Source organism: Falco cherrug, chromosome 6 (genome assembly GCF_023634085.1).
Source record: "Falco cherrug isolate bFalChe1 chromosome 6, bFalChe1.pri, whole genome shotgun sequence".
Classification (NCBI taxonomy): domain Eukaryota; kingdom Metazoa; phylum Chordata; class Aves; order Falconiformes; family Falconidae; genus Falco; species Falco cherrug.
In genome coordinates, this window is record NC_073702.1 from 65,370,185 (window position 1) to 65,395,639 (window position 25,455).

A 25,455-nucleotide genomic window follows, 5' to 3' on the forward strand; every position below is an offset into this window, starting at 1 on the left:
ACCTACTCAGGTTCCATTTCAGAAACATTGATGCTTTTTGAACAATTGTTATTGGCAACAAATCGATTCACTTCAACAACTGTATATATACCCTTCTTCAACACTCATACCACTACTGTGGTAAACAGAGCAAAGAAATACAAACTGTGGGCTTGGGCAACTGTTTCTGTGTAACAAGCCTTTTCAGGTGGGGCAGGTGAGGAATTTTTCCACAAAAAATGTTTCTGGCCAACTCCATTTCTTACATGTACTACCAGTGGCTTCTACCCACTGAACTCAGATTCCCTAGACACGGCAGCTTCCCGCCTCTCTCTATTTCAGGTACTCCTTCCAGAGGAAGTCCGAAGAACCACCAAGTACTCATGGTCTGATGTCCCTTCTTCACGTTTCGTATCAGTTACTCTATACATATTTCATCCAGTTCCTCCCACACCTGGTTGGAGTTGGGTGCTTTATCCTCCCTATTACTATGTACTTATATCCCTCAGCTTTTCTACATTTTTCTGCCCATCCTTCTTTTGCTTCTCTCATCAATATTGTTATTCATCTCGTTTGAAGAAAAAAGCTGTTTCATGCATCAGTCTGTTCTAATAGGATAATAGGCAGAGGAGTGACTAGAGCTTTGGGGAAGAGATGTTATTCTGGAAAGAACTGACTGTTGCAGCAACAAGCTGTTTGATGCAGTAATCATTAAAGAAGAGTTCACAGCTGTGACAACTGAAGAAGGGTAAAAGCCAAGTGTTCTCTGTGTCCTCCTTTCTTCCATCTTTCAGATATCATTAAGAAGCCGTTCACTGCAGCACAGCATATTCCCTCAAGCCATATTGAAAATTAAGAGACAAAAGAAGCAGCAAATTGAGTATAAGCTTTACAAACCTGATCAGTGAAATGCTTTTTTAATACCAAAAGTATGTACATAGTTACAGGGTCTGGCACAAGAAGAGACTGTAGATGTTAAGTAGTACCATCAAAGAAGACTCGTAGCAAGGCACACTTCTCAAAGGTTAATAGCTCTATTTAGGAAACCTGTAATGCTGATTCACCATAATCACAAAACCTAACATAACTTTTCGTAAGTTTGATATGAAATAGCCCTTAAGTACTTTTACCATTAAAAAAAAAAAAAAAAAAGCATTTTTAGGGATCTCTAGAATTAGCCTTACTCTAATTCACGCGGTAGTTTAGGAAGTAACTCCAAATCGCACAGAAGTCACTGAATAATATTCGTCCCTTTAAGAGAGGTCAGGAAGTCACTATGTTAATGAAGAAGTATATGCAGGTAAACAACTACATCTGAGTGAGCGGAACACCTTGCGTAAGCATGTAATGCAACCAATTATATGCATAATGTGGTAAAGATGAAAATACTCTTTCCTTCTATGGATACTTCGGTTTTACAGAAGTTACTAGCTTCAAACACAAAGTGAAGTGGGTTTTCATGATGTACATTCTCAAACATGACTTCCTACCTTTGTATGTCCAGACCACACGTGGATTTGTTTCTTTGGAAGGTAGCACTTATCAGGTGGCACTGTAGAACGGAGATTAACTCCAACATCTTGAGGGACATGAAGATAAGATCTCCCTTGATAGTCATACATTTCCTTAACTGAAAAGGCAAACACAGAATGCTGAGAATCCAAGAGCCTGTATTGTAAGAGGTTATAATCTTTGAATGGCTCAACAGCCACGCACAATTAAAGTTTTTCTCAACACAGCTGCTCTGCTGTCAAGCAGGAGGAAAAAAACCCCAAACAACTCTCTTCATAGGATACAGATGTGGAATCTTACTTGACACCAGTTAAGCTCAAACTAAGTCATTTCAGCAAAGTCTCCTTGGAATCTGATAATAAACTTCCCCCTACACATCTTACTCATCATCAAACGGCAAGACAGTTCCTCCAGCCAACAAGGGTTTGCTTTCACTAACTCTACATGGATTATAATGTGCTACGCTAACCCTGTCATATGCTTGCAACTCACATTCCAGCCAGCTCTGTGCTACCAGTCACATCAACCGAATTACAAATCAGAGAAAAAAAAGATCCATTTAGCCAGTGTGAACCAATATTGGTCAGCAGTAGCCAAGAGCTGCTCTTCAACTAGTTTTAAGAAGTTATTGGGACAGTCAGACATGCAGAGATGCATTTTGCATAGAAGCGGGTATTTCAGAACAGACTTGTGTTGGATAGCCATGACATTAAGCTGTGCACCAATTAATTTCTCTGTTTCTGTGATACTGTTACAGCAGTTTTGGTTGTACAAGTGACCTCCTGCACAGTATCAATGTTTGCACATGTCTACAAAATGGCATACTTCTGGAATGTTTGTGTTTGAGAAAATTGAAGTTCATCTTGTAAGGTTGCTCACTGTGAAACTTCAGATAAAGACCATGAAAAGGTAGATACAAAATAATTACTCCTTAAGAGGCTCAGTGGCTAAAATGTAAGGTTTGTCATGCTCATCAGTATTCAATAAATATTGTCATGACCTACTACAAACAAACAGAATGAGGTACTAATGTCAGCAATGCATAGCTTGTAGCATCTTCTTTAATGCATGTAAGAACGGATGCTCCAGCTTGTGCGTGTGAGTCTGGCTTAGAAAGTGGTAAACAAAGAGAGACTCTGTTTATTGTGCCAAGCTATGAGGCAGGACTACTTTGCAGGTGGAGAGCTGAAGTAACAGTTCCCCAAAATCCCTGAATTTTACTTACGTACCAAACCATTTTCTTTGAAGGCACCATATGCTATAGGCTTCCATAGGGTAATTATTTGATACACAATTATTCATAGTATGACAGAAAGAACATCTACATTAGGAACTGAGGAAGTATAAAGTCCAAGTGATTTTCTAAATTGCATGTAAGCCATAACTCAAAGCACTCCCTGCTGATGAAAGTACTGACACATAAAACTGCAGTAATTCTGAAGCTGAAACTCTAAGCCAAACTCATAACTTTAAAACGTTTGCTCTATAAAATAGGAAAGGGATACGTGCATCTACTAACATTAAAAATAAATATATAAAAAAAGTACCTTGAAAAATGACATTTCCACACTGCTCTTCACAGTATGAAGTGGAATCAGTCCAAGTTTATCTCTTTCCCTGTCCTTTATGCTTACGCCTGTGAGCACTATTATCTCCAATACAGAAACATCAAGGTGCCTTAGCCAAACTGCTGAGGCTGTCTGCCATACTTACTAATTAACACAGCAGGCAAGAAAACACAGTGAGCAAGAAAATGAGAACAGGCAGGAAGATGCCATTACCATGTAATATAGTCTTCTCCTCTCCAGGTTTATCATCTTCCAGTTTTCCTCTCTTTTGCCTCTTAGCTGTTATTTCATCCAACTCTTTCTGTTCTTCCTGGAAAAATAAACCATGACCTTTTAAAAATCTGCACTCAGAATCACATAACAAAATTCAGAACTGTACTATCATTTACTTACTATTAAGAACACATTTACTTGCTAAATGAGATTAGAAATATTTCTAAGCCTCAATAAAAAGAACACCTTTATCAAAACCAGAAGAGTTTGAAAAGCTATGTGCACTGAAAAGGATTAAACATTATCTTTTTATTCATAGACTACAGCTAAGCATCACTGACTGAACAAGAAGGATGTTTCTTGGTTGAAGGGCTGGGGTTGGGTGTGTTATTGTTGGATTTTTTGTTTGGCTGTTTTTTTCTTGGGTTTTTTTTTTTTGTTTGCTGTTTTTTTTTAAAACAAGTTTTACTTTTGGTTCTTTTCAAGCTGCTTCTGTTTATAAACATCTTTTAATTACACACTACACACAGATAAAATGAATTTTATTTCCAAACAGTCTTGCAAATAATTGAATGCAGAATATTTGGAACACCTTATTCAGACATATCACCTGAAATGTGTCGGTCACCCTAAAGCATAGCATAGATCTGCTTGGACAAAATACTAGTGCAGCTGGATTTCTGTTAAAACCACTGCAATGTACTAATAATGTGTATCGATTGTGTTAAGGTAGTACTTACTTCTGATGGTTTGGCTACTTCTTTTTCATCAACATATTTTGCCCATGGTCCCAGAAACCCATCAATATTAGATGCATCATTCTCCTTGAATTTCTTCCTTTTTTCAATTTTCCTTTGTCCTGTTTCAAACACTGTTAAACCTGAAGAAGAAAACAACACACTGCCTAGCTGCTAACACAGAATACATCATAGGTCACATCATAGTCAGTTATAAGAAAAAAACACCACCACCACTCCTTTCAATACACACAGCAAAATGGAAGAAGCATTTGAGTAAAACTACCAAAACATTGCTAACTTTTCTAACTATGAACACTGCTAACCATGTACAGCAACTAAGGAAACACTTAAAAGTGTTTGTTAAGAGTATTTAACCATGCACGTACCCACGCATTTTTAACAGTAGGTCTGCAGACTGTAAGAATACATCAGTTTTCATACTTCAAATAGTGCAGTGTGTTTGAAAGTAGTCTCCTAACAATGGCTTCTGATGCCCCTCACCCCTCTCGGTTTCAAAAAAAACCCCAAAACCCTAACCATAACTGTGTATTTTAATTTAGTAAACATTCATAGAACCATAGAACAGTTTGGGCTGGAAGGGACCTTTAAAGGTCGTCTAGTCCCCCCCCCCTGCAATGAGCAGGGGCATCTTCAACCAGATCAGGTTGCTCAGAGCACTGTCCAACCTGGCCTTGAATGTTTCCAGGGATGGGGCATCTACCACCTCACTGGGCAACCTGTCCCAGTGTTCCACCACTCTCACTGTTAAAACTCTCTGCCTTACGCCTACTCTGAATCTACCCTCTTTTAGCTTAAAACCATTACCCCTTGTCCTATTGCTACAGGTCCTAATAAAAAATCTGTCCCCATTGACATGGTCATCTACCTCCAACAACTATCTTGTTCTTTCATATAAATACTAGCTTTTCACAAATGCTGTGTCCTCAGAATTCCATTTGTGAAAACCATTAAACAATATAAATATGGGAGGAAAAAAATTTAAAGTTAAAAGTTGTAGTGACTTAAAGTTTTTCAAAAAATTGTATATACGATTATGTGCAATTTTCAAGTAATGTTCTCCTACAGCATCAGTAATACTCATCTGGTGCAAAGGAGCCAAAAAGAGCCTTGTATCAAACAAGGGGAAACAGGCAATGTGAAAATTGAAGTAATGATCATATGAAAGAATTATACATTAATCAAGAGTTTTCTTAAAATAAATTACTAAAATTCCATTATGAAAAGTTGGGTTTTAATTTTTGAAATTATTTAATCTTAGCTATTTCTGACTAATGTCTGTAGTTGCTATACCAAAATAAGTGTTTTCCTCATCTTACTTTGGATGGAAAGAGTTAAATAACCTTGGATATATTCCATGGAAGAGGACACAAATAATGGAACCTTGTTTACATATGCAAATAAGATGTCAGAAAAAGAAAAGGACAAGCATAACCATAAAGTTTACACAGGTACATTCTTCCAATGCAAATGAGTAACTTTGAGTGTTAAATACCTTGTATCAGAGTATTAATTAAAAACCCCATGCCCCTGGTAGTCAGTCCTCCCAATGGCACCCTATGCCTTTACCATTTGGCAACCTTCCAATGTTTTTTCTTTTCCAAATAACCCAAACAGCTGAAATTGGCTAAGCAGAGATAACACGCAGCTCCCAACAGGAGTGCTAGAGGTTGCATACCGAGTGATCAGTTTACTACTGAGTAGCACAGTTAAGACGATTAGCCCAACATACAGGTATCCTAATACAGACATATGACAATTTTGTCTAAGACAATTCAAGAGGACCAAAAAGCTGTTTCAAATACACAGATAAATTCTATTCGTGCAATGGCATTTGTTAGGTTCCAACTGCTAATCCTGATATGAAATTTGACATAATAGCCTGAAATATTTGCTATTTCAAGAAAACAAACCACTCCATTATCTCTCTTCCCTCTTCGCATTCCGACTGCAACACATCTTTCTTTATTGTGTCTTTGGACATGGGTAAGTCTCTCATAATTGCTTCTTTTGCCAAAGCTATTTCATTACTTAGTAAAGAAGAAATGAAAACAGTCAGCCGTTGCAAGTAATTTATATGAGACCCTGAATTAATTACCTTGATTTTTTTCAGCTTCTTCTACAGAACCAATATATTTGGTAGCAACTTCAGGGTTATCTATAGAGGGATCTAATGCATAACCTAGAACAAGACGAGAAATAAAATACTGTTATTTCAAGCTTTTAACTTCTGTGTAACTTTTACTATGCTGCCCCCCTGAAATTTCTTTCCCATTGGGCTCTCAAGGAGCTAGGGATGAGGAAGGGTTGATGCTTTGAAATCCTGTCCACTTTTCACTTGGCCTGAATATTAAGATTGTCACGAAGTATTACCACGAGGCCTTTGAGTATGCATTGCTGCAAGAATACTTATATTTGCACAAGACAGAGAACCAAATAATTATAATAGGCAACAGTTAACATAAAGACACAAAGGGAGGGTAGTCACAGAAAACAAAATCACAGAATCTTTCTGGTGGAAAGAGACCGCAGAAGGCCCCTGCTCCAAGCAAGATCAACACTGAATCTGGACCAGTTTGCTGTAATGCAAACAATTTGAATTTGACACGCCATAGCAACCTCTTCTTCTTGTAACATGGCCTAAGGGAAAGACTAGCTCAAAAATCTTGTGTCAGGGACATGTGATTTTAAACAGATGCTGCTTTAGTTCAGGGCACCGGTTCCTTGGTTTGCAAAATAAGTCACACTGAAACCAGTCTGCTGCTGCTGCTGCACACAGTGAGCCCTCCAGCTTCAGCAGCAGCCTCTGGCCCCACAGCCCCCTGCCCTGCCCACTACCTCCGCTGGGTCAGAGAGCTCATCTCTGGTAACCCTGGGCATGGCAGCAGCTGGAAGGAAGGGGACAAAATGAAAACAAATGAAGTTTTCTAGGGCTTTGTGCATATTCTGTCTCTCCCAGCAAAAATTATTTCATCCTCCTCCTGCCAGAGTTGGGACAGCTTGTTCCTTCAACTTGAAAGCAGTTGCTTTAACTAACGTGAATGATATCAGAAGCAGCAGCAATGGCCTTTAATTTTTAAAAGAATTAAGTATTCACATCTTCATCTCCTGATTACAGCTATTGAATCTTGTTAAAAAAAAGAAACCCAAAACTGCTGCATTTACTCCTATAAATAATTTATAAAATGTACCAGCGTTTCACAGATATTCAGGGTATTTACAATTTTTTTATACTGAGGTTCTCATCTTAATATGCATATCTTACAGTTTTTCCTCCATTTCTCCTGAAGTGGATGGCATGATCTTATGAGAATAAAATAGACAAATTCATGTAGTTTCCAAGGAACAGGTGCGCTGAACAGCTACTGACCACCGTGGCTTTTTTTTTTGGGAAAGACTGCACCCTGGTGGACATACCACCGATTTTTATTAAGTATTATTCAAGTGACAAAATGTCCCTTGAGGACCCAATGAGAATTTCTCCATATTGGGAAGGAAAAGAAAAAAAATAGTAAAAAAAGCAATGAAGATGTTAAACCACTGGTAAAAGTAATCACACACACAAAATCAAAGAAATCCTACAGCATACAATTTAATTATTCTATTTTGATCTCCTATCAAATTATTTTCTATCTAATTATTCTGTACTGATTCACAGAGACAATCATGAACAGTGGGAGATTACCCAGTCCATCACAGAAACCAATGGCCCATAAAAACACTTGGGTGCATACAAGCTGAGAACCCATCAACAGCATCCCAATAGCCAGAGGAGATCATCTCCCCAAACACTTCTCAGGAAAACTACTGTCCTAGAAGAAGGTCAAGTTCATTTCTTTTTAGATGCTGAAAAATATTACTGAAATTAGTAGAAAAGCCATTCCAAGAACACAGCAAGTGTTCACATACAAATGGAGCTATCCAGCTGCAGACCAGCTCTGGAGTTTCAAACCTAGTAAAGACCCTGTTGTGGAACAACATATGCCCAGACGCTCCATGAATGTGATACAGGGAGAGAAATGCGTACCAATGCCCTCTTATGAAATACACCTTCCTGCTATACTTAAACCAAACAACAAAAAAATTATTCTAGACTATTACTAGGATTTACTTCCATAGATAACCAAACTGAGCAGGCACTGCAATTAGACTTTCAATAGCAACTGCCTGCTTTTACTAAGCCACTATTTCAATGTTCTCTTCCAAGCTATAAGGTTTCTGTTAACAGAGAAAGATATTACTTTGGAATTATGTCAAAATCAATACAGTAGTTTACTTGTCCTCCAACTGTATTGACACAGTCTCTGGGACTCTATTTGCTTGATGCTTGTAAAAGAGGGACAGTATTCTAATGAATAGGGCCCCTGGGCCAAGCACAGCTTCCCGTGGAAGTGGAGACTTCTTATAGCTGGGTTGAATTTGGTCCAGCATCATTCTCATAGAAAAGCTCTGAACAATTTCTACTTTCTAGTGGATATATGAAAGAGAATCTTTTCTTTCTGGCTGGGACTCCTAAACGCAGCTGCAAAAGACAGCTTGCTTTTATCCGACTCAGCTGGTATGCCATATAATGTGCCCTGACTTCTGCGTCTCCTTCAGTTTTATTTAGAAGGTAGGTATTTAATGCCACGTTTTAGCAAGGAAAGGTACAATTCCACCTACATCCATAATTTCAGTGCACCTGAAAATGGCTGTTTAAATAATCACTTTGATGTGTACTCCAGAAAGAGAGCCAATTAAACTATGTTTACACTGTGCTGTGCATTGCAGCATACAGAGACCCAAGGTAGCTCAGATAGGCAGGAAAATACAGCTAGGCTAACCCGTTCTGACCACACCGGCCTCTCCATAGAATCAAAGTAATCAGAGAATAAACTGCCTACAATTGTAATAGTGACTGTAGGTGTTGCATGTAACAGGAGTAGCTGAGAAAAAAATCAGGATTGTTATTGCTAAGTCAGAATCATTTTAAGCTCTTAAAATATCAGTCTTACTGATGAAGTAATCCTGTTATAACCAAGTTCCTGAATACTCAAAGAGCTTTGAGATTCATGGACAGAAGACTGTTTATTAAAAAGGACATTAATATCTTGTGAAGGAGAGATTTTAAAATACTAACTGCTGCACAAATGAAGCAGTCCACTTACAGTATGAGTGGTGATGCTGAATAGCTATGAAATTATTTTCCCACCATACTCGTGAAAAGTTTGTGTGCAGCATGTAAAAAATAATCCATAATTCTGCTTCACACTGAAAAGTTATATAAGCCCATGTAATTAAGGAGAGTATATTCCCCCCCCTTTTTTTTTTTTTAAACAATGCTCAGAAGGGAATTTTCAAGAAAAGAGACTGCTTCTGCTGAGGGTACAACACAGAAGAATAAACAAGTGCTTGTATTTTAGGACTTCCTAGGTTTTTTAGCCATGCTCCAAGGACTACAACATGGAAAAATATAAGCTCATTAAGCTTTTGGCCATTTACATCACAAAGGCTTGTGAAGAGAAATTTGTTTTTCTAGAGAGAAAGCCTTCTCTTTAATAGCTGAAATTATATAAGAAGATTGCCTTACATCAGTGGATCCAAAATAGGGTAGATTATCTACAACTGCAGATGCAAAACTGGTTACCAAATAAAAAAAGGTCAGATTCTCACAGAGTAATTATTAATGGCTTTCCATCAAACTGGGAGGGGATCTTATAAAAAATTATATAATGGCCTGTCTGAATCGATTTTTTCAGTATTTTTATAGATTATGCCATCAGCAAAGGATCGCATGTAAAACCTGCAGCTGACACCAAGTGAACTACTTCACTTCAGCAATGGCATACTCAGTGAAAAAAAAAAAAAAAAAAGGAAGAAGAAAAGAAAATAACTGATTAGGTACAGGGGAAAAAAAATACAGGCTGCAACGGTAGTGGTGTTGATACACTTAAGTCTACCTCACACCAATTAAAAAAAAAAAGAAATCTGAGAGTCATTGCAAAGGAAAAAACTATATAAAACATGGAACAGGAGTTTTAAGCAATGTTTTTTAAAGAAAAATGTAGATAAAAATTGAGGGCAACAACAATGCTAAGATGTTGCGAGTGAAGGAAAGGCCTAGAAAAGGCTGAAGAAACATGCTTGTCAATCTGAAGAGAGATGAAGGACAGATGGCAAAAAACTGACAGACCAAAGGTAGTTTCAACATGTAAAACATTAGAGACAACAATGACCCATGACTTGATAGGGCTGCTGAACAGAAAATGAGAAATAGTTTAAATCTGCAGCACAGAAGGTTCAGGGTGGTATCAATAAAATCTCAACTATTACACTTGTGAAAAAACTACAAATATAATTTTTATGTAGATTTTAAAGCCATGCAAAATAGTATAAAAATAGGAATGTTCGTGAAGCAATTCTGACTCAAGAGATCTGACTATATCACTGGTTTCAAGCTGTTGTCTGTGGATACAGAACCCGAATATCCCCTGACTCCTTCTGGGGAGTCTGAAAGTCAAAAGAAGCAGGAACAAAATGACAGTTTAAGAATCCAGTCTCTAGGAGAAAAAACAAAAAAACAACCAACCAAACAAAAAAGAGAATGACTAGAGCAGTCAAAGATTTGGCTATTATATCCCTGAACTACAATGTTTGTATAATAAAGAATGAGGACAGCAGCAGATACCTGACTACTTCCACATGCTGGTATGACAGAAATATTCCTGATAAAGAAGCTGAGGTCTGGTTGATTGAGCAGTGCAGGAAACTTGATTTAAAGACGTTTTTTCTAAGGATACACATTTTAACAATGACCATAGTGCAGTATAAATCAGCATTGGTGAGGAAGCAAAGCAAGCTGTAAAAAACATTTACTACAACGAACTCAATCTTACATCAGGAGGGCTATATTAAGTAAAGATTTTAAAAAGGAACAGAAAGCGAGCACCAAAGGGTAAAGCCTTTTCCAAATGCAGGGCCACTTCAAAGACACCATGTAGGAGACAAAGAACTAATGCCTGCCAGCTATTAAAAGACTACTTTAAAGAGACCAGAAGGAAGTGAGCACAGCTGAACAGTATGTAAAGAGAAACCATTAGAAATAAGGAACTATTCTTCAAAGAGCTGAAGTTGCATCCAAATGCGAAAAATACAAAGAACCAAACCCTAGCAGACAAAGTAAATGCTACAGTAAGGCAGCCCCAACCCTCCCCACCCCAAAGTGTGAAGCAAATCGCAGAAGGCATAAAAACTAACACTTTCCTTTGTCAAAAACTGCAGGGGCAGAAAGCATACCAGACAGCATGTAGGCCAACAGATGATCAAGGAATGAAAAGAGAGCATGAGTGAGGTTTTTTAAACACATGTTCATTATGGAGGACCTTGGGTAAGCTCCTGTACCCAAGGTAACACGACAAAACATCTACCTCAAAGTAAAATGTCAGGAGACTGAAGAGACAAATAAGTGGTAACAAAACACCAGGACCAGAAGGCAGTCATCCAAGAGACCTAAAGCCAAACCGCAGCGCAAAATTTCTCAACTAGTATCACCTCAATATGACAGAAATTGAATGTTTTGAATATGATGCCAACTCTCAAAAAATGCTTCAGAGGAGATGTGGGGAACTACAGATCAATCAGCCAGACATTGTATAGTTAGAAGTTTCAAGTGGTAGAAACCAGAATAAAAAAACCCCACACGAGTAGGCACTCGGATGAGCACTATATATTGCAGCAGAGCAGACAACACAGCCTTGTGTACAGGTAAATGAAAATGACAAAACCTCCAGACTATTTCTGAGGTGACAATCATGTGAATGAGCAAAGCTTGCTTGATGTTAGATACCTATATGAAACTGAGTTAGACTGATTACAGGGTACCTCAAAGACACTTAAAAAACCCCACAGGTCTTTATATGGACAATTGATTAAAAGTTACTAAACCACTGGTGAGAATAAATGGCTGGCTTCTATGGCACAGGAAAGTTGCTGCTGGATCCATGCTCAGGCCCCTGCTATTCAACATATTGATAAACAACCTGAAAAAAGGGAGCAAGCAGCTTTTCCAAAGTTACTCAAAGTCATAGAGAAAAATCCAATGTTAAGAATTCTTAGAAACAGAAGGGAAAAAGCCTTTCGCATTATTAAGCCACAGAACAAATTCACAGTGAGATTACATGTTAAACACTGCACAGCTTTGCTGTTCATCTCAGGAGTGACACACTGGAACTAGCAGAGACATGGAAGAAGAATAAGCACAGCCATAGGCATGGAAAGGCTGCAGCAGAGGAACAGTAAGATTGACCAGATCTTTTCAGGTAGAAATAAAGCAGACTGAAATGAAGTTATGGACAAGATCTATAAAAAAGGAATGACACAGAAACGGTGAATAAAAAAATGACTGCTCGTTGGGTCTTCCAACAAAAGAGACTAGGCTGTATCAAGCCAAACGAGAAGGCTGTTAAGTTTCCCAAGTTCAAAACAGAGGTACTTCCTCACACAAGCTGCTGCTAAGCTGTAGAACAGCCTGCAATAGGTTACTACATACACAGAAAAATTATATGGGTTCAAGAAGCAGCTGGACAAATTTGTCAAAAACCAAAACCAAACAAAACCAACAAATTCACTGAAAATGAACAAATATAGAGACATTGCCCTTGGTTGAAAGACCGCATAGTGAAAAAAAGCATTCAGAGTATCACTATTCCCCTTGCTTCTTTCTTCTACTTCTAACTAGGTATCCATTGCTGCCCACCTGTCTAATGGGATAAAGGGTTGGAAGGAGCCTCAGTCAATGACAGTATGGATGTTCTGAGCTATCCAAGCATCACAAGGAAATTTGACAGTAAATGTTTACTGCAAGAGAAGTAGATGAGGAAAAGTGTGCCAAAGATACTAGGGTTTTGTTTGTGATTAATATATAGGTTTCTCACTAAATATGTATTAACTTTGAAGATTATATATAAAGCTTCACACACACCCCCTTTTTTTTTTTTTAAAGATCTGCAGCAGTTGAGCTGTTCTGGATAGATGATCTCATTTATCACCCTCTCTGTCCTGTACCACACTCATCCTCCGTTTATCGTCACTGCTTATCTACATGCTAGCCACTGCAGATTTGTTTGAGACCTCCTGCCTTAGCACAATGGTGCTGAACAGACTAACAGAGGCCAGAGGTCTCAAGATCTGCAGCTTTTAATTAAGAGGTTTACCCTTCGTTCTTCCAATATGCTACGACTTAAGTCATCAAAAACATGTATGACACAGATTTATGCCTAGCAATTATACTTGTGTTTTCATACTTGGTCTTTTCAGAGACAATATCTATTACCTCCTTCCAGATAGGAAAGAGAATATTGAATTTTTTAATAGACAACTTTTTGATAACTTAGAGGAGTGCTATTTTTAATAGATCTTCTAGTGAGCCAGGACATTGTGCTCATTTACTGCATCTTCTAGCTTGAACTTCAGCTTCTCAGTGCTTGTTCTCGTAGTTTAAATTGTCTCTATCTCAGCCTTTTCATAGCTCCATTTTCACCATACACAGATTACTATCTATTGAACATTTCTAGAAAGCTGAATATGACAGTTGTACAGTTGCCAATGTTATCAGTCTTTGAAACATATTTTTATACTCACTTGTAATACAGCTTTCAAGGCAGTTGCTGTACACTGATGATATAAAGCAACAGCAGAAACTTTGAGTAGACTTAGTAGTTCTACCTTCCCCCAAACTACACTTCACAAACAAAAAACCCCAAACGCTATATGCCTACAAACCCTTTTTTCCAATATCTGTTTTACACACCCACACAAAAATACACAACCCACATAACATGTAATTTCACAGAACAAAACCTAGTCAGTCCATTCAGATCCTGAACTGGCTCCTACCTGCATTGTCTGTCAAGTTCTAACATCAAAATTTCAGTGAAGTAAGCTGAAGTTATACTATGAAACCAGACATCCATTTCTTAATATTGGCATTTTGTTTATATTCCACATCCTAACAACTCTGTGAAAAGTACCTATTCGCTAAAACTGTGTAAAAGAAAAAAACCCTGTCTTAAATACATTTAAGTCTTTACCATTTATAAGAAAACCTCTAATAAAACCCAAATACGAAGAGATCCTGAGGACATTGTAGTCTCTGATTTTAGGTATTTTTTTCTTCCAGGTTTCACGGTAATACATGGCTCCCACAGATGTTAGCCATAAAGTCCCAACCTCATCCACCACAGAATGCAGTAAGTGAACTCATGCATGCATAAAGCCCTAATGGATTTAAGGGGAGTCATGTGTAGGGAGGTGATTTTGAGGTATGACAGTTTGCAGGGAGTAGTATTTTGGATGTAAATATGAATACAGACAGATGCAAGTCTGTTATGCAAAGTTGAGCGTTGTGACACTAAGTTTACACAGGAAGATCAGAAGTTGCCTAATAGACTGAATATGAAGAATATAAAAGATACTTCATCTGAAAACAAAGATTCATATTTGCAAGACAAGCACTTGTAGTCAAGTTTAAAACAGAAATTAAAGCTTACAACAAAACACAGAAGAAAAATTAACCACTGTTATGTGTAAATACATGGCAGTTTTGTTCTTTCAAACATCCAAAAGAATGCTTAGAATCCATAGTCTTTCCACATTTTCCCTATTAAAAAAAGATAATCCATTTTTCTTACAATCCATAACAAGTCTATTTGAAACGCAAGCTTCTCCAAAACTCAAATGTTTCATTATTCAGATGCAACTATTTTAAGTGTAAAGGTTCTTCAAAAGAAGAAAGCAGCTACTATAATGACTACCAATATAGAGTTGTTTGGGTCTGTCTTTGCTAAGAATATTCTAGTAATATATTTCCACTTTCTTTGATTCCTGTTCATTCAGCTTGTATCTAGAGGCAACCACTCCAAAGAACCTGACAACTCAGTAAGGCTTCCTTTTGGTTTTGAGAGCTACCTTTAGTTAGAATCACATGAAAGAATCTATTTGCATAACAGATCTACAGTTATTTGTCATATTTCAAGTGTGAAATTTTGATTTGTGTTTACTACACTGATGCAACTAATGGAAGGATTAATTAAGAGGGGTTTGGTAGGAGGTCATACGCTTGATTACACTTTCAAAGGGAATTACAAAATGAGATTTCCCAAATAAATACTATGATCTCCAATCATATGGATTCTCATTCAAAGACCTTTCCCCATTTTAATAAGTCTGTTAAAAAGCAATTTAGAGAACTTGTAGTCCTCTTAACTGTTCTATAGAGAACAATTTCTTTTGTCCAACCTGGGTATAATGAAGGTGGAAGTGAATTCCACTGTTAAGGACTTACCATAGGTTGCAAATGTTCTTCTTTGTTGTTCAAACATGAAATCATTGATGTGAGCTGGTTCTGCATATCCAGAAAGCATATTTCTAGGTGCAGCCATTTGTTGAGTCCTAAATGGGTTTTCGGGTCCAAACTACACCAACGTCAAAAGAAAGTATAGAAGAATTACTAATTTCGTGTGCATGTATTTTTTCGGGAAAAAGCACAGGAAAATAAAGATTTGTCTTTCAAATATTGTAACGCAAAATCACTTAACTTTATAGTTCTTTATGACTACTGAATACACTTCTTGGTCTGCTGTTTTACACAGTAATCGCTTACACAGTTGCTTTGAACAGCTTGTTTTCAAGACTGAACATTCTAGTCTGTATTACTGGTACAGAGGACAAATCAATACCTAGTTGACACAAAACACTGCCATTCAATAAGTGATCAGTTTAAGCATTCAGAAAACAAAACCACAGCATACTGTCCCTTGTAAGTGAGAGATATCCAGTAAGTGGTATCAGGTCCTACTAAACTTGTGTACTTAGTATGGAAATTACACTGCCAACAATACCTGCTTGCGTTTAAAAAGCAACTGGGGACTTGCTGTATTATTCCAGGAAACAAAGTTATGAAACCCTGCCTTGCTTTTCTTCTTGCAAGATGACAAATGCCAATATTCCTGACCATACCATGGTTAGGGAAAAGGACAGTGAATATAAAAAAAATGCAATACACTGAGACTAATATCAAACTAAATTTAATTGTAACCCCTGTGCCTATCAGCCATATTTGGAGACACCTGAGACTATCCTGTATTACACTTCCCTAAGTAAAACACTTACACAAGGTAACACTATACTAAGTCTAAATCAGTATTTTTGCTGACACACTTCATGGCTTTGGTATGTTGCAAAATGCAAGCTTGCTATGAAAAGGCCAATTTATGTGGTTCCACAAAAGGTTTTCTACGCATAAAGCACAACTAATGTAGAAATTTCAGACTGATGCAGCCTTTGCCTAACTACAGTGCTGCCCCAGTCTAACAGAGGACAAACGGCACAAAGAAGTTAAATACTGAAAAAAGTTAGAAGTCTGAACAGCTATTTTTATCTTTCAGATAGCCTGTCAGTTATAATACAGAAGAAAGTGGTCCACACGGCACCAAGCAGTCCAAATTCAGCCTAAAACGTTTTTTCACTATATCCATTTAGCATAGGTTAAGTTATTAAAATACTTAACACTGATGTGAATAGTTATACTGAAAGTACTGGGATATAAATTTTGAATCTTCCTCTTAAAAGTCATATCTCTGGAAGACTTATAACTGTTCATTTTGGTCTAAAGTAGCACAATGAGTAAATAGCAAAAATGTGAAAATGGTAAGAGACTACTTTAATTCAGGTCATGTTTTACTCAACGTCTTTATAATGCTATTTTCCTAGCTTGATTTTTAATTTCCGTAGCTATAATTCTGATAAACGCTTTAGGATTCTTCTTAGAGTAACTTTATGCAGAACGTTAAAATTCAAGCATTAAAAATACCAACACACCTGTGTGGAATCTTTTTTCAATTTGGCCAACCTAGATTCCAAAATACAGCAAGCATCCAAAGAAGATATGCCTTATATGAATTTCATATGAGATTTACAGAACCTCTGCCCTTTAAGCCAAAGGCATTCCTGCTTTAAAGATGAGATTTGTTTCTTACCTCAGGTGCAAACATGGTTTCATAAGTGGGATTATATTGAACTTCCTTGATAGCAGGATCAAGATGGACTCCTGTTTCCACATCTTCCTGAAATAAAACAGACATATTGATAAACAAATTTTCATATACAGGCTTCTAAAAATATGACATTATCCCATTTCAGACCAAATTACAGCTGTAGCTCAAGTTGACACTTTCAGCACTATGCATGGAGAAAAGTAGCTTGGCCAAAGTTTCTATTTTAAAAAATACAAAACCAATGTCACGGCCTCACTAAAACATTCATCTAATATACGTACAGAATTTTGCCTGTTTTATTTGGGTTTTTTGATTTACTTTTTTAAAAGACTTTATGCACACATTTTAAAAAAGCAGCAAGATTGGAGGCAAGCTTTTTTTCTGAGGATGTTTGAAAACTAAACCTTGTCACGAAGCGCCAACTACAATGGTCACCAGTTTAATACAAAACGTGTGAAAACTAGAGTTCTACAAAAGGTAGAAGGCAGAACTCACAAGTAACTGTTTTGTAATATAGTTAGGGGAGAAATATTACACATCAGTGCAAACATACACATAACAATGAGTTTCAGAGAATCTAATGATCCCTTATGTCCAAGTTTTTACCAAAAAGTGTAATTCAGCTTTAGCATCTCAAACTCACTCAATCTTGCTTTGCGTTATAGTGTCTTGAAAGAGCAAAATGGCATGTACTTTATTTATGTAATATTGTTAGCTATTCTCTGACATACCATGCCCAGGAGCTTTTTTCCTCCCCATTTCAACAGCAGGTCAATTACAAAAAAAAAAAAAAAATTGCCTAGGCATGCAACTTAAAAAGTTTTAAAACCTGGTTTTCTAGAACACAGAAAAGAAAAACAGTACCTAAAGATCTTTGGCTTGTTACCTGATTATATTTGGGTAAAACTGTTAAAAAAAAATTAAAAAAAGCGTTGTTTGTTTGTTTTTTCAAAAACAATATCAGCAACCCCATCAGCTGTTTTTCTAAGACCACTGTCTTAGTAGAATTGTTAAGTCCAGATAGAAGGCTTTACTTCCACTGTGTATCAATTATTTTAACAGGCAGGTCCAGCTACTGCACTGGTCTTGCTTGAGCCCCTAGCACTGCCAATTCTTGGACTGACCTCATTTCTCTCATCACACGACCTTTTCAATTCACTGGGCTTGGATGACAGTGGCTACTGGTACAGTCACAGCCCTGACTTTCATACACTATGAACTTGCTTAGAAACAGCACAGCAGGCCTAATCCAGTCACTCCGCAACAAAAACAAGACTCCCCCATCCCCAGCTAGAATAGAGGCATTAACCCGTATTATCTACACATTTACATTTCCTTTCACAGCTCCCTGATCTGAGGACATTTTCCATAGACAACTGTTTCAAGTCAAATCATATAGCTTGCTCTGCCACTAGACTTCATATCTTATCCACCAACCTTATAATTTGAGGAAATAGAAATTAGTATAATTGATAATATGGGAAAATTCATCTGACTATCAGTGACATTTAAACAGTTATCAGCTTGCTTGAAATTAAGACACAGGTATTTCTCCTGCTCTTTAAACTGCAAAAGTGAGAAAAACCCAGTTTTGAAAAAATTCCAAGAATTTTTCAGTTCTGCTATTTTTTTCTCCCTATTAAGTCCTATTATATGCTGCTTGGTAATTGAGAAAAGAAACAGATTGTGCCACAAAAGCTGATCCTCTGCTGGACAATTATAGCAATTCTGGTTCTACTTTGCTGCTGGTGGAACAGTGCTGAGTCACTTGGAAGCCACACAATATGTTCACTCCTCGACCACCACAGGCAAAATCTTTCTGTGTGAAAACCACCGAGCCTTGAAATTGAAGCACGTGTTACATTCATCAGAGCTACACTCCTGAAGACCTTCAGCCTTATTCATGATTTCATATATTTGGGTATCAAATTATGATCTGTTAATATGCTGCTGAAGAAGATAATTATTGTCTTTTCACTATGCCATTTCATTATAAACTATACAATACTTCGAACATGTCCCAACTCCCCAGCTTACTTCCTCAGTATTTTAAAGAATCAAAATCTTGACATATTGACACAACATATTCTGAAACGTTAGCCTATGTCAAGAGTCCAAATTGCAGCAGACAAATTATCCTTTGGTCAACATCTGATAAATGCCATTTTGTACAGCAGTATGAGACTCTGGTAGGTAGCAGAAACACTAAAAGTATGCTTTTACCTATTTTTGCCCAGTCCATCAATCATATCACAAATTGGCAAGCTATCTGCATTGGGGCATACTGGTTGTTTTTTGGGTTTGTTTTGTTGAGTTTTTTTTATGAGAGGAAAGAACTCAACAGCAACCTCTGCAATATGCTGAAGATCACTGGGTACAACTGCATGCATCACCAGAAGACCGTTTCAGCAGAACTCATCTAAGACCAAAAAAGCAAAAAAAGTAAATGTACAGATTGTATGACTCTGTCCCCTTATGTTGGCAACAGCCAGCCAATAGAACTTACCTGCATGCATTTTAGATGCATTTGCTATACCTACAGTGAACAGAGAAGGGATCACAGGAGCAGCAGTCTGGCAGAGCTGTGACTGAGATAAGGTAATCTAAGGGATCACGTCCCTCTGCTGTGCTGTAGTTTTTCCTTTGATCACACATGACATGTCTTGATTTATCTAAAAGCCTAAGGTGAGCATTCATCATGTAGCTTATGTCCCAAGCGTGACACAAGCAGCACTGCGGGATGGAAGACTATCAGTAGCCACTCTGAAAGAGAAGGGCATCTGTGAATTGAATGATGGGCTAAGCATTACCCTAGGTCACTTCCCATTCACAAAGGCACAGGAATCATAAAAAGGGGGGGTCAAGAAGCTGTCAATTTAAAAACAATACAGTGTTCTTCTGGAGAAAGCTAAAATTTCAGCTGTAGGACTGATAGAGAAGCAGCTTGTGTTTGCTGCAACTTGGAAACGATAAATATGGGCTTTACGGCATGCTGTAGTATCATTAAAGGTCATACACCCTATATAACTTGGAAAAAAGGATTAAGGTTTTAGGAAGTTATGTTTTACTGAATATGGTTTTCTTGGAAGACATAATACCACGGAATTGCAAACTTCAGCTCTACATGTCATCTCTGCTTTTCTCAGCCCTGGTAACAAGCACCCAACTGAAATACAGTGGCCACACTGGGCATCACATATCAGGTAAGATACATGCTGCTGAAAAGGGTCCAAAAGAGAAAATCAAGAACGATCAGAGAGCTAATATAATATGCTCTGTATAGAAAAATGGAACCATCTAATTCAGCCTAAAAAAAAGGCTGAGATTATACAACGCAGTAGAAATAAGGACAGCCAAACACTGAAATTGCTCAGTTCACAGATCCACTGAAGTAGATTGGTCCGGACAGAAGCAGGTACCACTCTTGATGCAAGGCAAAAGAGAAGCAGATGATATCTTAGCACCAAAACACTTGGTGAGTTGGTTGGGGTTTTTTGCTTGTTTTTTAAATAGATGTGATATCTACTTACTTGCAGCATCAGATTGATTTACAGTTTAGATATGATTTGATTAGGTAAAAAAGTTCTTTGACACTTAAATGCTCTCCTTTTGCCTCTCTCATCCTACAAGACAGTATCACATTATCACAGGGAAGTGGCACTCAGGGTTGTACTCTGGAATATTAGCATTTCCTAAGTAATCTACCTTGAGACAGAAAGAAGCTTTTCAAGCTAAGTGTAGACAAGCAGGTGCTTCACTATAACTCCCCAGAGATCACAGAATATCTAGCTCCTACCAGGGTGTGCTCCTTTAGCCCTACCATAAAGGCCCTTCAGCCAGTTAAAAGTCAGCACAGGAAAGAGCACAGGAAATAGAAGGGATTTCAGACTATAAATACAGTAAGTCAGATTAGCTTTCCTTCTTCTGATTCCTTAAATATGAACCAGTCCTGGTTTTCTTTGGAAAAACCCTACCCGAACGCCACAAACCAAAACTGTTATTAATGAAAAGTACTTGATTTATAAATGTAAAATAATTCAGTAAATTAAAATCTGAAAAAAAGCTTGCTAGAAGTTTTTTTATATATATATGCAAGACAAAACCATTTTTAAATAAAGCACAGGCCAAATCCCTGTCATAGGCATCAAAGCAAAGCCTTAAATAAAAGAAACTAGCTGCAGTATGGACTGCAACACTGGATGCTAATTCTGTTCCTTGAAAAGAATACAACATTGCTTATGTTAAGGCAACTCACAATCCTTTTCATCCACAATATCTTAAAATTTCAGCCAAATTCTGTAAACCCCACTGTGCTAATATGTGGCTACCTGTAGGTTTAATGAGAGCCATTTATGCATTTAGAAGCAGAATCTGACAGTTAAATCTCATGTGTTTGTCTAAACATGAAGTTTGTTAGAACAAACCGAAGGTCAGCATTTTCCATTATCATATCATGCAAGTAAAGAGTCGTGGTGTCTATGTGGTGGTTTTTTTCTGGACATTTAGATAATAAGCCTACAATGTTCCCTTCTCCCCAGGTAAATTAATTACTGATTAGCCAAACAGCTAAAAAGGGCAGGCTGCTTTGCATAAGATTTAATTAGTTTTAATTATCCATTAAATTAAAATGTGGTAAATTAAGACCCCATCCCGTGAGTCACAGAGGCTTAAGCAATTTGTCAGTTACCAATTCTTGCATAAAGCACTTGGGCTGTCAAATACAGAGTATTGTCTCATTCTAAAGATTTTCAGATTTATTACCATGAGTTAAATGGCATTTACAATGAAGTCACAACATTAAGATTTGGTTGTTATCAGCTTTTAGTCATTCTACCCATTTATACACTCGTAAAAGTAAATGTCCATCCCACTAACTTTAATAAAATAAAAATAAACTACCAAGAAAAGCATCTGTTAAATGCTTTTTGTGTAACCAGGCTAGATTCCCAGCATCTTGTAGGATGACAACTTCTAAACATCTATATAAGATATTTTGTGCCAAAGAAAGCAGGAACCCCCACCATATTAAAATAAGCCAAAACATTCCTAATAAATGAGACCTCCTGAGTCACTAATCCCCACTCACATCACCGCTACAGAAGGGTCACACACTGACTTTCTATCTTTCCTCTCTCCATAGCTGGGCAGGCATTAGGTTTTCAAGAACATTAAGAAATACGACTGAGGTCTATTTCTTCCCCTGAAGTAGTATTTTTCTGGATACCTGCATAGTGCCAAAGGTAAACTAGATTCAACATAGCAGACCCAAGACTTCCAACCCCTTCCCACATTAAAAGCAACACAAACCATCCAGCTCCCTGCACTGGGCCAGGCCAGCCTAGTTGATTTCAATCCAATAGTTGAGTATCCTCTCCTCAAAACCACTGAACTAGACATTGTAGACAAATACTGTAAAATCTGCTCCCATCCAAGTCTCACCCTGAACTGACGGAGATCAAACAGTAAATGTTCTCTCCAAAAGCAAAGATGCAACATTTCCTGTGAAAGTGATTTCTTCAGAATGTGCAATTTCCTGAATTTCCTTCAGCATTTTTAATTCAATAGTGAAGGCAAATACTTTGTGAGCAATCCTAAGAGTGATTTCTTTTCATATCAATAGAAGCCATAGGAAAATTAATTGCAATTGATTTTGGCAACGTCTAGCAGAATATAACTTAGAAAGAATTCTAAACTAAGAGGCTTAGAGTGAAACCACTATTGTTAGAGGACTTCAAACACATGCTGGCCTCTACTTTCAAAGTAAAGCCAGCATTACTAAAACACTGAACAAACATTCATAATGCACTGGTGTTAAGGACCAAGTAAACTGAGTGTCTGTATTTGACTTTTTCAGTTTATGTTCTTAAGTAGCCTAGTTCACTCCACACATAAAAGCCACCGCTAACAAACACACCTTACTTAGACAGTTTCTGAATAGCTAATTACAAAGGAGCTCTAGATCATCAGACTTCCATTATTAAATATATTCTGGGTTTCTTCTCACTGCATTAGCCACAGTTAATCAGTTCACAAAACAGACTTGTTTAAGAGTGTAAGAGATGGAAGAGACTGCCTAGCCCAGTACCACAGGCACTGCCATGCTGGGGAGGAGATCTCTATGGCCAATCCATACCTAGTGCCTCAGGTTCTCCATAGATTCACACCCCACAATAACCACAGTCAACAACTGTCCTGGAGCTACACATCCTGCAGCAAGATGCTCTTACAGAGCAGAAAGGCCTAAGGCTTACTCCAGGTGGGCTCTATTTCTTCTTAAAGCAGGCTGGAGCAACAGATAAGAGCCCCTCCCTGCACGAGGCCTGACTAGGAGCAAAAAGCACTGGTGTTCCTGTATGGGAGGGAAGAAGGGAGATAACCCTCCCTTTCTCTGGAAGCCACATGTATAGCTCATAGGAAACATTATAGAGGCAAAAGGGTTGTAACTACTATTGATTTTAACTACCTTAAATCTCACCATGAAGCTGATTAAGGCAAAAACATCCATAGAAAACCAGTATCAAAGCACCAGGATGGTGTGGGCTTAGCCAGTGCAGTTACCAGAGTCAGCTGGGATGGGCAAGTTATGCTTCACAAAGATCTGCTTCTGCCATGAGTAGATGAACCTACTGTATCTTAAAGATAAAAAAGAGAACAGGACTTTATTTTTTCATACAGAAAACACAACTACCAGCAGGAAGCTGAGAATACTCACATCTACCTCAACAAGTCAATGAATTGACAAATTCTTGCAGAAGTCACAGGACCTGACTTTTCTCTGAATGAAAGTCCGCTCACGATGGGATAAACAAGTACTGAACCTCCACTCTCATGGTGCAAGCATTGAGGACACCACAAAACTATTCCATATGTCCTGCCCCTCACAATGACCACTGCTGGAGAGAAGACATTTTCTCTGTTGGCAAGCAGGCTCCCTTCTCTTTGCAGAACAGCCTCTATCAACAACACTGTCCTGTTTACTTGCTAACTGATGATGTATTTGGAGTAAGAAAATACCTTTATTAACTCTCTCCACAAAAGAAAACATCGGCCTTACAATAACTTGATACCTAGGGGAGACTAAGAGCAGGGCAAGTGTACATGATACTACTTCTGCACTCTCCCAACAGCTAAATATTTTCAGGTCAGAAAACTTGTTGAGCTTGAAGCAATCTGTGTATTTTCTGACACCTCTTCTTTCAATGGATCTCTTCCAAGTACTTGTCCAGACTCTCCTTGTAACAGTGTAAACCTCTTGCATACACAATACTTATTGGCATGGGAACAGCCCTAATACATGTTGTGTGAAGAACTATATCCTTCTGTTTGTTTTCAACCCAACTCCTACTAGTTAGCTTATAGTTGCTGTACTGGAAGAAGCAGTAAGTATTCAACCCCCTCTCCATGCCATTTAACGATTTTTGTAGGTCTCTGTCATTACTCTTCACCTCAGCCATCTCTTTTTCAGTTTTAGCCTTCTCAATAATCCTTCAACTGAAGCAGAACCCTTCTTCAGCCCTTCTGCCTTGCTTTTTGCAGCTATAATGTATCCTTTTCTGGATGAAGGGACTGGAAGTGCATACCTTCTTCCTCTGTTGCTAAAATCAGTAGAAACACGCACTTTCATCTAATTGGCTTTCCAATTTAAAATTAAAGTAGAAGTATTACTGGATTAAAGTAACCAATAATTATAACTCAATGTTATTTATTATGAGTAGTTTAACATGAAGATCAGCACGAGGCCTTATTTTAACAAGCAGACTGTAACAAAAGCCATCCCCTCAAACTTTTAAAACACAGTTATAAATCATTAATACTGTTTCCAGTAACAGAAAAAAATATTTTCACTGAACTACATTTTTATATATCTATGATGTACTTTGAGGCAAGGACTCTGCAGATTTCTGTAGAATAAAGAAATACATCTTGGAGTAACATCTTAGGGCTACAGTTTATATGCTAATTTAAGTAACAACAGGAAAACCAAATGCTGTAGCTGAGTGTGCTAACAATTATGCCTTATTAATAAAGAGAGAGGAACATACTCCTCTTTAAAGTACACACAAGTCTAATGTCTGTGCAAGTTAAGAGGGCAAAATTCTGAATCAAAATGGGTACAGTGATTAGAACTAGGATGCAGAACACCAACCCGTTAAGATTTACATTCTCAACGGCCAAAAATGCACTTGTGTACAGCTGTCATTTATATTTATTGTATGACTAACCCTTCTAGCCTTCCTTCTTAGCACCATCTTTTCTTACCCATTCCTGGTCCCTTGTGTAATACATATCCATGCACTTAAGAATACTTGATCATTATTCATGTCAAAACAACATTTGCACAAGTGAAGTGATACTAATGAACTGTAACTCTGCTTTCCTCCTCAGTCAACTGGC

At 37.7% G+C, this 25,455-nt stretch overlaps 1 protein-coding gene across 1 annotated transcript in view; it reads right to left on the reverse strand.

Moving 5' to 3' along the window:
- The window catches only part of CDC40 (cell division cycle 40), a 40,490-nt gene that overhangs the window by 12,500 nt on the left and 2,535 nt on the right, over window positions 1–25,455 (reverse strand). Inside the window, exons 2-7 of the mRNA XM_055713657.1 lie at window positions 17,044–17,130; window positions 15,351–15,480; window positions 6,129–6,212; window positions 4,013–4,152; window positions 3,273–3,369; window positions 1,470–1,609 (exon numbers count right to left, since the gene is read on the reverse strand). Coding sequence (XP_055569632.1) covers window positions 1,470–1,609; window positions 3,273–3,369; window positions 4,013–4,152; window positions 6,129–6,212; window positions 15,351–15,480; window positions 17,044–17,130 — 678 coding nt within the window. The remainder of the gene's footprint in view (window positions 1–1,469; window positions 1,610–3,272; window positions 3,370–4,012; window positions 4,153–6,128; window positions 6,213–15,350; window positions 15,481–17,043; window positions 17,131–25,455) is intronic.